We start from the raw sequence: 14,436 nt of genomic DNA on the forward strand, positions 1-14,436 counted from the left end.
TTTAACAGGTTTAAAGGCCAACTCAATTTACCCATTGATTGAGAGGTGGGGGTTTTGGATTACCCAAATTTGCCATTGTGGTGGACTCCTACTGCCAAATATTTGGGGGTGGCGATCTCCTCCAATGAATCAGAATATACTACCTTAAATTTGTTGCTGCTATTGAATCTGGCGAAGCAACGCTTGTCGGCATGTTCCCACCTCCCCCTCTTCCTCATGGGTAGGATTATTCTTATTAAGATTAAATTGCTTCCCTTTATACCATATATACTTCACATTGCTCCAGTGTGGATTCCCATAAAGTATTTTAGAGATTGATTCCCTATTGCGAGAGGAATGGCTGGGGAGGATAGAGGAAAAGAAGCCGGCAGCAGGGAAGCCACAGGGGAATTGGTGCTGCAGGGTGTGGAGGGTTTGGAGCTGAGGGGACAAAGAAGAGTGTTGGGGGGGAGAGGTTTGAGAGGGTGCAGGGAAAGGCAGAGTGGTGGGGGATGGTGCAGTGGCTGGGAGAGAGAGCAGACAGGGATGCTGCTACCCCCACAGGTGATGCAAATTTCTGTAGGTATTAAGTAAAGTTCTGCTGGATTGGCTGACACTATGGGGTTGATTTACTAAATGCAAATAGACTGTGCACTTTGCAAAGTGCAACTGCAATCTGCAAGTGCAGTTGCTCCAGAGCTTAGTAAATGAGCAGAAGCTCTGCTGACTACCATCATCCAATCATGTGCAAGCAAAAATGCATTTTTTTTTTTCCATCTTCCTTACATGTGATTTGGTATTCTTTGCAAAGTGAAGTTTTTTCTCATTTACTAAGCACTTTGCAAAGTGCACAGTCTATTTGCCTTTAGTAAATCAACCCCTATGTAACATACAAAAAGAATAATTTGAAATCATAAAACAAGTTCAATTTAAACCAGAACTATATTTCATATAGTTACAGTTCTTTATTAGTTTTAGATAGGAAGACAGGGGCTCTTAGAGATTGTGCCTCCAATGGGGGCAGAGATGGCAAAAAAATACTTTTTAGCAGTGCGGGGAAGGGTTAGAACTTGTCAAGTTTTATGCATGTCTTGTGTGACCCTGATTCCTCTACATATTATTCTATGGTTGTGGACTCTTAGCCAGTGTTAATAAATGTCATTTTTCTCATGCAAAATTTAAATAAACACATTTTAATTATTTTATGTGTACACCAATTCCACTCGTTTCTTGACTTGGTATCTCAAGAACAGAAAGTGATGTTGAATTTTTCTAGTTGTATTGCAAAAAAAAAAAAAAGGCTAAGGTTCTAATCCATCCCAATTCTGTCTAAATTAGAGTTTGGCTTTAATGTTAATTTTCAGTATAAATGGGAATCCACATTTGTCAAAGAATAGGAGAGAGACCTGGGTCACACTTTTACTCTCCCACAGGTTCAGAGAATGCTTACGTTGACTCACAGCACCTCAATAAGCTCACAGGTCCAATAATTATCCTATAGAATTCCTTTCTAGATGGTACCGGACCCCAGCTTGTCTAGCTCAAATTTATTTGACAGTGGATGCCCGTTGCTGGAGGGAGTGTCATCAGTGGAGCACGTTCCTCCATTTGTGGTGGCCCTGTCCTAAGATTAAGCCATTTTGGGAGGCCATAGCTCCATTGATCAAACAAACGACACTAAGACCCATAGAATTCTCCCCAATACATTTTCTTTTAACAGGGTCCCCTCCTCCATCAAACTTTACAAAAGAAGCATCACTCCCCACACTTTTTGAACACTGCCAAATCATTAATACCTAGATTTTGGAAACAATCCCCTTGTCTTACTTTGCTAGATAGGAAAAGGGCAGTTGATGAGATCATGGAGGCTGAATGATGGGTTCATACGGTCAAAGACCAGCAAGATAAATTTAAAGATACATGGTTGGGATGGATGTACTATTCCTCAGAGTTCTCTACCGATTAAATGCCATAACTGTACAGTACCCCTATGATGTATGCATTGCCACATATTACCCTCCCAGATGCACCTATTACTGTTTAGTTTGAACTGATTTTCCTCCTTTTTTTTTCCCCTCATCCATAGTGTATAGGTCACCTTGAGACATGTTTGTACACTATTTGCATTCTATATTTTTCAGAGGGGTGTAAAAACACGGACAAATTCACTTTTTATGTGGTTTTCTGGATTAGTATGAAGCAAAAAAGAAGAGATGACCGCACTCCGATATAAATCAAAAATTGGAGTAAAATGTATTCCACATCAAACAAATAGGCAAACTGGAACAACTTAGGGATGTCGCTTACTCATTACCAGCTCCAAGCGACATCCCTAAGTCGTGAAACGCATCTGCCTTTATGTCCTGCATCCACAGTGTGTTGTTCCAGTTTGCCTATTTGTTTGATGTGGAATAAATTTTACTCCAATTTTTGATTTATATCGGAGTGCGGTCATCTCTTCATTTTTGCTTCATGTGATTCCGGATTGACGGATCCGACCAGCACCTGACATCCAGCCCACCTGGAGCGGTCTTTCCCCAATTGGATTTCAGCTTTGTGGTTTAGTACTCACCTGTCCTACTGCACTTATGTTGACAATGGTGCCGGGGTGGGCGGGGTGCCGAGATATCCCCCCATTGCATGGTCTCTGCTTATCTCACCTACCTGAAAAGTTTTGTATTGACTTTGTCGTGGTTGTCTCTAAGATGCATTCCTTATCCTACTTTTATGCTTTTGCTTACCCATGAACCATTTTTTTTTTCCTGTACTTTTTGTACTTGTTGTAACCTTTTTTTGTTTGTATAAACCTTAATAAAATGTAATTATATAAAAAATGGGAATCCACATAGGTATAGCTGTCTCTGTTATCAGAACTGAACTCTAAAAGACCAATTTTTAGCTGTATCATTTGTCCAGCCAGATATAAATTAATGATTGCCTGTTAACATATCAGACAGGATATTTCAGTTTAAGAAGAAAAAACTGCTGGTAGCCAAGAACCCCTAGCCATTTACTGAAGAGCTAGGGCACTCCCTGTGTGCTTAATACATTTAGATTTAGAAAATGAATTGTGATTCCTACCTAATCTGCAAACACACTTTAAATCAGGACTTCTGTATATAAAGTGTTAAATGCCCAATTCACCAAGCATCAAAGAAATCTTCATAAACATATTCCTAATTGTCAAAGGAGAATGTAACTGTTTCTGAGCACCACAAACTGAAAACGCTATTTATTTTTAATATTCAAAGCAAGCTCACCCGTCCATGTCTCCATGCTTTATTGTGTTGATAATTTATATAATTTATATAAAAAAAAAACAACTAGCATTTCTAGCAACGCGATCTTGATTGATATAGAATTTACTTCCTGGAATCCATCTGCCCCTAGTTCATGCATGTAGGCAGGAGGGTGTGCTTAGCTGAGAAAGCTCCTCCTCCTCTCATCCAGCAGAAAAAAAATACTAGGATGTATTGCTTTAGCAACTAATAAAATGTAAACAAAAAAAAAAAAATCAAGCAAGTAAATATAATATACCTTCCTATCTATCAAAGCGGAGTTCCACCCTGGTTATGCTTTTTTAAATAAAAATACCCCCGGGACAGTCAGGGCTAGTACATTCCACAATGGCTAGCCTCTGATCTGTCCCGGGTTGCACTTACCTTTTAGGAGAAATACTTACCTTGAAAAAGTATTGTCCAGCGCTGCCATCTCAGGTGTGGGCAGCTTGAAGCCAGCGCGATCCTCTTCTGCGTCCTCTTCCTTCTTCTTCGGTCCCACGATGCACTGCACCGGCCCCGCCGTCACTTCCGGTGCGCGCGCGTCATCCCTCCACAGCTTCTGGGCATGCCCAGAAGCTGTTTAGAAGGGAATGACGCATGCGCACCGGAACTGACGTCGGGGCTGGTGCAGGCGCATTGATTCCTGGGAGCGATGACGTTTAGCTCCCAGGAATCATTGCAAAAGCCAGGAAGTGACGAATCGCCGTGGCCGCCGAGGGGAGGAAGAAGGAAGTAAGGTAAGTATATTTTCTCTACAAGGTAAGTAAAAGAAAAAAAAATTGCGATTATCCATTTGTTTTTCAGGTGACCCGGAGCGAGAAGATGGAGGTAAGTACAAATTTAGGGTGGAACTCCACTTTAAGTAATGCTAGCAGCAGCATAAGGATTAACATTTTTTAATGTTGATTGAGAAATTTTAGTTCCACTTTAAAGTACTGCCTAAAAAAAGAGACCATTCCCTAATCCTCTGTCTGTAGATCGTCACCTTTGCTGTATACCCTGCTTGACGGGCAAGAGTCAGGCAAATGTAATTTAGACAAAATCTTTGCTAACATATATCAAAAAAGATCAATACATAGTATAATATAAAAAAACAGTCACCTGTAGAGCCACTGTGGAGTTCTTCGCAGGGTATTTCCCCACCAGTCCTTGTTCTTTTCGCTTCTTGAATTTCCTAAAGTAGTCCTGTATCAGGAAGGTGGCATAGAACTTCCCCACGGTTACCTCATCATCTAAATGAACAGACAAATCTTTCCCAAGTCAGCAACATTCACGATCACTCTGAACTCTAGCATCTGAAAAGAAATGTGATGGATGCAGCGGATACTAAGCTGTGCAGACGAAACTAGCACAGGACACCAGCGAGCAAGCAAGATGAAGATGGAGGATTGGAAGGAAAGATGATAAGGGGGATCTAGCTTGACAGAGTGCATCTACTACATGCTGGTAGTGAGGATTAGTGCTCGTTTAAGTCAAAGTAATTGGTGTGCCAAATGTACAATATTGGGGGCCTTAAATATAGTCTTTACCTGGCCTGAATTTTCAAAATATATTTTAAAAATGTATACGTTGAAGAGTAGATAAGTTAAACATTGTGTACTTAACTTTTCTGCACGTTAGGGACCAAATTATGGCTACCCATTAATTTACAGTTGCTATGGCCTAAATTAGCAAGCAGTGCTGCAGCCTTGAAACAGCTGTTTTTAAAGCAAGTGAAGGCAGTCATGCTACCAATTACCCTACGCACCCTGCCAATTAAATGCTGGAAGTAGATGCTCAGTCTTCTAATTGAAAAAAAAGATATTGGGTCAAGTAAGAGCTATAGGTCATTCCCTTTCTCCTAAGAGGAGAAGTGGCAGTGCTGCTCTTAGCACCAGCCCTGACACACCAATGGCAAGAGGTTGGCACTCATTGTGAAATGGTTGCATCCTAATGAGAACAGAACTCACATTGGATGACATGTCCAATGTGTTTCGGAGTCTTTTTCTTCTACAGCAGTCAGAGGATGTTGGATGGATGTGAAGAGTGGTGCTTGCAAGCTTAAAGTGTCATGTAACAAGAGGAGCTCCTTGTAGATAAAATCTAAGGTGAAGAACCTGTCACTTTCATACATGAGGTTTATTCAAGCTGGAAGGCCAAAGGATTGTGCATAGTTTTCTGGCATATATCCTAACTTTTTCTAATTTGAAGATAGACCTGATTCCCCTGTTGGCACTTCATATAAATTGATATGATCCTAAATAAAAAAAAATGGTTTGTGGGTAGACACAGACCCAGCATTTGTTTCAGTTTTTTTTTCATTATTAATACAGGCATATTTGTAAAGCAGTAAATGTAATACTCACCAAACATTCAATGGTGGTGAATCATTCATTATATAATAAAGTACATTAACTAGGAAGATTCACCTTCACTGAATGTTGGTTGAATTAATAAATGCCCATTATGTATTAATAAATATGGCTCAGAAATATTGTCATCACAAGCACAGAGCAAGAACTGAACTACCCACAATTACATCATACATTCAAAAGTCAACACACATTGTACCTGTTCAAGAGGGGTTCTCAGTAGCCTATGCAATGACTACTGGAAGCTATATACAACACAGTAATACTGTGAAAAATCTCCCCAAATCCCCATTCTATGCAGTCAAAAGAAAACTATTTTGGCCTATTCCAGTTTTCTTCATCCCTAGTTCTGGTTAAATCCTTTGTAAACCTTGTAATTCCACCAACAGTCATGCAGTAGTATGTATACTTTTGGTATTACCTAGTTATTGGCGCTGTTGGGCATTAAGCTATTCATATTTAAAGACATTTCAAATTTCCGACAAAATTTTTTTTACGTTTTGTATAGAGTTACAACCTTGTTCAGGTTTTAATTGCTGTCTGTGTCCCCAGTGAGGGTTTATTTACTCCCCTATGAGGAGACTGAAAGTAATAATAGCTCAACAGAGGTGTGGATCTTCGTCTGCTTTACTAAGCACAGTGTTTTATGGTTGTCTGTGTCTCTTTTGCAGGAAACCTCCCCTTAATTATTGGTCTTGGTGACTACCAATACTGGGCTATTAACTGAGGGAGTTCCTCCCCAGAGGAACAAAGAGTCTTCATTCCTTTGGGGAGGAACTCCCTCATTTAATGATCTTTGTCGAAGACAGCAACAAAAGACAGCTTTCAGAAATTCTAATCTTTCCCCACTCTATCCAAAATATAAAAAAGCCTGTCTGGAATTACAGTAATAAGCATCACCAACAGTACACATATTTCTGCATGAGTTCCCATCTCTGAGATTTCCATCCAGGGGCTGTTGGGTGGGTGTACTAAGGATAACATACTTACCACCTGCAACCTTTTCCCCAAAGCTATCATTACAACTGACTCTTGGGACATTGAAGGAAATGTATGAAGGTTGATTCGTATGACACTACAGGACCCATACATGCAGGCAACATCTACCAAAGATTCTGTATTCTGAAGCATGCATCTGTATCGATATTAACAAATGTAGGGGAATACAGCTGGCAAGAGGCAACACTAGTTCCATGCCACCACCCTAAAACAGAATTGCTTCAGAATATTCTGAGAGGATAGTTGAAAGGAAAAGAGAAGGCTGCAGAGAAAGCTCAAGCACAGTAGTTACAACAAGTACAAAGCAGTTCCGTAAGGCCATGCAAGCAGTAGAGGTATACGACTAAAAAGACTGCAGTTAGACAAAAACAATGGTTTTAAATGTGCAGTATCAAGGTTTATTTTCCCATGGTTTAATTGTTCTCAGTTCTTCTTGAGTTGGGATATCAGCACTCTGTTGTCATCAGCCACCACAATCCTGAGAGAAAGTGGCTGCGCTAGCCTAACGCCATTGCTAATGCTGCTCCTTGTATCATGCTGAAGAGCAGAGTGGCCAGCATGCGCTGCCTAAGAGACTGAGAATGTCACCTTCACAACGCTCAGCCTCCATCACCACTGGCTCTGGGGGTCCTCAAGTTGCTTCCAGACCTGACCACTCCTTAAAGTTGCTTCAAGACTACAAAAGTAGAATAAGCTACAAATGACTAAAGCAAAGGCATGTAACTATTCTTATGGATGGTGAGAGAAATGGATTCTGCACCTTTAAAACACCAGACAAGTATAAGGTAGCAGTAAATAAGTCACGTGGCTGATTGGCTGGTGACAGGGGAGAAAGCAGTAAATATTACCAGATATTATTAAGGCCATTATGGTGTACAAGTGTCCACTGGAACGAGAGAGAACCTAAAAACCCATTGGGCTTGGTGTACTTGGGTGAACTACACCATACCTTGGAACTACTGAGTAAGATGAGGAGAACCCTATAGGTTATGGCCCTGGCAACATGGTAAAAAATCTGGCTGTGGTCACATGGTTATACAGTGCCTTGCAAAAGTATTCGGCCCCCTTGAACTTTGCGACCTTTGCCACATTTCAGGCTTCAAACATAAAGATATAAAACTGTAATTTTTTGTGAAGAATCAACAACAAGTGGGACACAATCATGAAGTGGAATGAAATTTATTGGATATTTCAAACTTTGTTAACAAATAAAAAACTGAAAAATTGGGCGTGCAAAATTATTCAGCCCCTTTACTTTCAGTGCAGCAAACTCTCTCCAGAAGTTCAGTGGGGATCTCTGAATGATCCAATGTTGACCTAAATGACTAATGATCATAAATAGAATCCACCTGTGTGTAATCAAGTCTCCCTATAAATGCACCTGCACTGTGATAGTCTCAGAGGTCCGTTTAAAGCGCAGAGAGCATCATGAAGAACAAGGAACACACCAGGCAGGTCCGAGATACTGTTGTGGAGAAATTTAAAGCCGGATTTGGATACAAAAAGATTTCCCAAGCTTAAACATCCCAAGGAGCACTGTGCAAGCATAATATTGAAATGGAAGGAGTATCAGACCACTGCAAATCTACGAAGACCTGGCCGTCCCTCTAAACTTTCAGCTCATATAAGGAGAAGACTGATCAGAGATGCAGCCAAGAGGCCCATGATCACTCTGGATGAACTGCAGAGATCTACAGCTGAGGTGGGAGACTCTGTCCATAGGACAACAATCAGTCGTATACTGCACAAATCTGGCCTTTATGGAAGAGTGGCAAGAAGAAAGCCATTTCTTAAAGATATCCATAAAAAGTGTTGTTTAAAGTTTGCCACAAGCCACCTGGGAGACACACCAAACATGTGGAAGAAGGTGCTCTGGTCAGATGAAACCAAAATCTAACTTTTTGGCAACAATGCAAAACGTTATGTTTGGCGTAAAAGCAACACAGCTCATCACCCTGAACACACCATCCCCACTGTCAAACATGGTGGTGGCAGCATCATGGTTTGGGCCTGCTTTTCTTCAGTAGGGACAGGGAAGAGGGTTAAAATTGATGGGAAGATGGATGGAGCCAAATACAGGACCATTCTGGAAGAAAACCTGATGGAGTCTGCAAAAGACCTGAGACTGGGACGGAGATTTGTCTTCCAACAAGACAATGATCCAAAACATAAAGCAAAATCTACAATGGAATGGTTCACAAATAAACATATCCAGGTGTTAGAATGGCCAAATCAAAGTCCAGACCTTAATCCAATCGAGAATCTGTGGAAAGAACTGAAAACTGCTGTTCACAAACGCTCTCCACCCAACCTCACTGAGCTCGAGCTGTTTTGCAAGGAGGAATGGGCAAAAATGTTAGTCTCTCGATGTGCAAAACTGATAGACATACCCCAAGCGACTTACAGCTGTAATCGCAGCAAAAGGTGGCGCTACAAAGTATTAACTTAAGGGGGCTGAATAATTTTGCACGCCCAATTTTTCAGTTTTTTATTTGTTAAAAAAGTTTGAAATATCCAATAAATTTCGTTCCACTTCATGATTGTGTCCCACTTGTTGTTGATTCTTCACAAAAAATGACAGTTTTATATCTTTATGTTTGAAGCCTGAAATGTGGCAAAAAGTTCAAGGGGGCCGAATACTTTCGCAAGGCACTGTATTTCAGTTCTTAGCAACAATGTGCCAAATCGGAATGTGGTAACATGGTAAAAATTCTGGTGTAAGCAACAATGTGCCAAATCAGGCTGTGGAAACATGGCTCTGACTGTGGTCCTCGCAATAATGTACCAAATCTGGCCCTGGTGACATGGCTATCATTTTGGTCTTGGTAACAATGTACCAAATCAGGCCCTGATACCTTGGTTTGACTCTGGTCCTGGGAACAATGTGGCAAAACTGGTCCTGGCAACATGGTTTAGATTCTGGTCCTGACAACAACGTACCAAAGCTGCCCATAGTAACATTGTAATGCACCAGATGTGGCCCAGGTAACATGGGTAAGATCCTGAGTCTGCTAGTAAGATACTGGTTCAGGATTTATAAGTATGGTACGGATTCTATTGGTACTGGTAACAGGGTACTGGTTTTGGCTCTGGTAAAATGGTTACAAATGTAACTATGATAACATAAAACTAGTCCTGGATGTAATATCTGTTTATATGCTATTTATTCTGGTTTTGCAAAATTTTGTACCATTTCTATCTCTAGTACCTAGCTTTGGTAATATGATAGGAATTCTGACACTGGTAACATGGTTTTGATTGCATTTTGGTAACATGGTACCAAATCTGGTTCTGATGGGATAGTGTGGATTCTGTACTAATTCTATTTCTTGCTAAGTGGGATCAATTCTGGCACTGCTAACATGGTTTCAGTTCTACATCTGGTAACAGGGTAGTGAGTGTAGCCCTAGGAACATACTACTGATACTGGCTTGGGTAACATTTTTCAAATTCTGTCTCTATGTGGTTTGGGTTGAGGCTTTGGTACTGGTTATAATTTTATTACCAGGGTGTTGATCTAGCTATGGTAACATAGAGCTGTGTCTGCTTCTAGAAACATAGGTTCAATTTGGGCTGTAGCAATCTGATACGGATTTGGGATCCAGTGACATGGTGCTTATTATGAGTCTCATAATGGTAACATAGTTCAGACTAGGGCTCTAATAACACAGTACGTCACACATATTCCTTGTCCCTGGGCTCAAATTGTACTGTTAAAGTGTGATGAACCATCATAAAAACTGATAGGAGCAATTATTGGAGGAAGGGAATATACACAATCTATATACTCAACTGCAATTACAAATTTGGCAACATAAATGATTACAATGCAAACTATATAAACTAGCAATGCCCTTTCTAGAAGAAAAACTACAGCAATCTACTCATGTTTGACAGGTACTATCTCGCTCTGGCCATTATCACAATGTCCCCTGTCACACAGCTCAGTCCTCTCTCAGTAAACATTTAAAGAAACACATACACAAAGCACATGTAGAACACATTAAGTCATCACAAGAATGATCACTACTAAGAAGAATAATATAATTAGGAAATAGAGAAAAAGATTTGCAAGAACAAGGTTAGCACATCTGCAATTAATCACAATATATATGAATTGAAATTATTATACACATATCCAGATCCAAGTTTAAGGCACATTTTTGCATCAGTAGATGTAGAAGGAAACATTCTATATAGTAGCAGCAGTTACACCATAACATTCTAATTCAGTATATTTTATCTGTAAGTTAGCCTTCATTCTCTTCTTAAACCCATCTACTACACCAAAAAAGTAACGTAACATATAGGAGGCTTTGAGGGCTCTATTGCCCCTACCCTCATCTCTTAGGTGGGTGAAAACTGACCTGTTAAAGCACCGGTGAGCTAGTAGGATACTATAGGCACAGACAGGTAGTCAGGCTAGTTTCTGAAAAGTCTATGGGCAGCCCATTGGTGTAACCCAAAAATGTAAGACCAGTTTTTGGGTGGATTATGCTTTTATAGCCAATTTCCAACCAAAACTTTAAAGCGGTTGTATACTCCGCTTGGTGATTTTTTTAATAAGGCCTACCTGTGGGTAAATTGAATATCTCCTAAACCTGTACAGTTTAGGAGATATTCACCCTGCATGCAGCCACTGACATCAGCGGCACATGCGCTCTGAAGGTCCAGCATATCAGAGCTCCTTGCCGGAATGGAAGGCTCCATGCGTGAGAGTGACATCACTGGGGCTCCGGCCACTCACAGCGCTGCGGGAGCTTCATTCTAGGGAAAATATGCCTTTAGGTTTTTTTTTTTTTGGGGGGGGGGGGTTCCGCGTTTTACTACCCCTTTAGGTTTTCTATAGAGTGGTAGAGGTTTAGAACTTATGTCACATTTTTACTACTGTTGGGTCCCCACCCGCCATCAGGCCACAATCATGAAAGGAATCCTCCCCACTAACAGCACACGCAGCAAAAAAACTGGGCAAAGGTTTTCCCCACTCTTTTACTGCTGTCTGTGTAAATTTTGGGGAGAATTCCCTTCACTGTTCACCATGACAGGAAAAAACAGAAATCTCTCCAGCGGAAACAGGCATCAATAAACACCTCTATATTCTAAACAAGAGTTTAGGTTGGAATTGGGCTTTAAGATTTTTCCAAATTGAACCATATCTTCTGTGAGATATGGAATAAAGGACAATTCCACCCAAAACATATAAGTTTGATCTTCGTGCTTGATTTTTCATGATGGCACACCTGCTGCAGCCATGATGGGGGGGCTTCCATGCTTCCCGCTGGCTTTTTTTTTACATTACATTGTGGAAAGTTAAACAGCATAAGTGGGAACACTTTAACCACTTGCCGACCAAAGCAAGTACATATACTGCGGCGGTCAGCCCCGTGCATGCAAAGTGACGAATGGGTACGTCACTCGCCTGCGAGCCAATAGGGGGCGAGCGCGCGCCGCCGGGGGCGAGAGCGCGCCGCCGGAGGCGAGCTCCCGCCCCCGCTCGTTCACTGTGATCCCTGCGCGTGTGACCGGCGGACCCAAAGTCCGCCGGTCACTCGCAATCGCCCGTTACAGAGGGAGAAAGGCAGGCGGCTAATGTAAACAAAGCCGCCGGTCATTCTCCCTTGTGTAAGTGCAGAGATCATACGGTCCTGCTATGTAGAATCGTATATATCTCTGTAGTTACACAACAAGCCACATCCCTTTACAGTTAGAAGCACGCCCCTAGGGACACACTTAACCCCTCCTTCTCCAATAAAGTTAACCCCTTCCCTGCCAGTGTCATTTTTACAGTAACAGTGCATATGTATAGCACTGATTACTGTAGTAATGTCACTGGTACCCCCAAAAATGTCAGTCAAGGGTCCGATCTGTCCGCCGCAATGTCGCAGTCCCGCAAAAAAAATCGCAGATCGCCGCTATTACTCGTTAAAAAAAAAAAAACAATAAAAATGACAAAAATCTTTCCCTTAGTTAGTAAACGCAATAACTTTTGCGCAAACCAATCAAAATACGCTTATTGCGATTTTTTTTACCAAACATATGTAGCAGAAAACAAATTGGCCTAAAATGATAAAAAATTTAGATTTTTAAATTTTTTGGGGGGAATTTCATATAAAAAAATGTGAAAAATATTGTTATTTTTGCAAAATTGTCACTCTTTTTTTGTTTATAGCGCATGATCAAAAAATCGCACAGGTGATCAAAAACCACCAAAAGAAAGCTCTGTTTATGGGAAAAAAAGGACGTCAAATTTGTTTAGGTACAGCGTCGCACGACCGTGCAACTGTCCGTTAAAATCACGCAGTGCCGAATCGCAAAATAGGGCCTGGCCAGGAAGGGGGTAAAATCTTCCGGGGCTTAAGTGGTTAAGGAAAATAGTGACAACAGGAAAATCAAAGGTGGATGGGGACACAGCAATGAATTATATAGGTCAGTTCTTGATGCTGAAGACCCTTAGATATACAAGAAGCTAATCAATGACTCAGTTCACCTAATTCCACCTATAATAGAAATTGATTTTTTTTGTACACTCTGACCCTTTACATGCAAAGAACTTTCTAGCCTTATCCTACTGTAAAAGTGTACTGTATATGAACATCATTTATAAATATTTCACTGGTACTTTCTGAATGCTGTAGGTCAGCCAGCACTCATTCTAGCTAAGCTTCAGTATACTGTACTGCACATAATATACTGTCAGTAGGACCTGAGGATGCTTGATCCAGGGCAAAGCCTAAAGTTGATCTCTGGGAAAGGAAACTGTAACCTTGCAGTGGGTCCCTTCGTATTGATCATTTTGGATAGGAGATAATAAATAAAGTAATATACCTACGTTATTCATCTCTTGCCCAGAGGTTGGCGCTCTGCATCATTGTCCAACAACCTGGAATGTGGGCAAGTCCTTGGTGACCCTACATACAATGTAGAACTGCTTGTCCTGCATTGTACGAGATGATGTCAGAGAGCTGCAACCTGTCAGGCAGCGATGAGAAGCGTAACCAGGTGATCGGTCTTACAGCATGGAGGACGTGTGCAGGAGTGAGGGATAAGGTGATTTTATCACCCTTTTCATCTTCTCCTTGGCAAAACGAGCAGATAACCATTGCATGGCAGAGGGATCTCACTGCAAGGGTAAAGTTTTGTTTTCTCCGGAGTCCAGTTTTAGTATAAATCTGTCATATGAGAACATGGAGGCTTTCTGATCCATCCTTCTAAAAGTGTTAGTCATTTGGTTTTCAAGCTGACCCTTTATATTTAATGATTTGAGTCACTGACCTAAAACAAGTATGCAACTTAGGGCTTCTGATTAGGATTTAAATCCTGCCCACTTGTCCCATGTCAGTGACTCAGAAATAAAAAAATACAGTGGGGCAAGGTAATAGCCAGTCAAAAAGCATTTTTTTTCAGGTGCAAGTTAGCAGTGGCAGACCCCAGATTTCTCCCATGACAGGTTTACTTTAACATCTAGGGACAATGTAGAAATCATTTTGATAACATTATTAGTGAATAGGTAAACATTATTGCTTCTGTACTTCCTGCTATGGAAAAAATACAAATGAATACACAGATTTTGTAAGGCAAGTGTTTTTTGTGGAGTTCCCTATTCCTATAAAGGGTAGCATTCAGTGGAGGAGGTGTGACACACAAATGGGTGGATTTAAAAAGGACAAATTGAATGTGCACTTTGCAAGTGAAATTGCACTCATTTTACTCAGAGTTTAGTAAATGTGGTGAAGCTTCACTTTGTAAAGAGTACCCAATCAGATGCAAGGAAAATAAAAGCAGCACTTTTGCTTGCACATGACTGGATGCTGGAAATCAGCAGAAAT

The 14,436-nt window shown here is 40.9% G+C and overlaps 1 protein-coding gene across 17 annotated transcripts in view; it reads right to left on the bottom strand.

The window, feature by feature from the left end:
• CACNA1D (calcium voltage-gated channel subunit alpha1 D) overlaps window positions 1-14,436 on the bottom strand; it is a 537,366-nt gene that overhangs the window by 35,793 nt on the left and 487,137 nt on the right. For 15 of the 17 annotated variants that reach the window (XM_082266515.1, XM_082266513.1, XM_082266517.1 and 12 more), the window contains one exon: window positions 4,362-4,492. In XM_082266515.1, the coding sequence (XP_082122641.1) occupies window positions 4,362-4,492 (131 nt within the window). Of the gene's footprint in view, window positions 1-4,361; window positions 4,493-6,503; window positions 7,287-14,436 lie in introns of those variants that run through there. The other 2 variants (XR_014225629.1, XM_082266514.1) reach the window with 2 other exon arrangements.

The sequence above is a fragment of the Pelophylax lessonae genome (assembly GCF_965119305.1).
Source record: "Pelophylax lessonae genome assembly, chromosome: 8".
NCBI classification, from domain to species: Eukaryota; Metazoa; Chordata; class Amphibia; order Anura; family Ranidae; genus Pelophylax; species Pelophylax lessonae.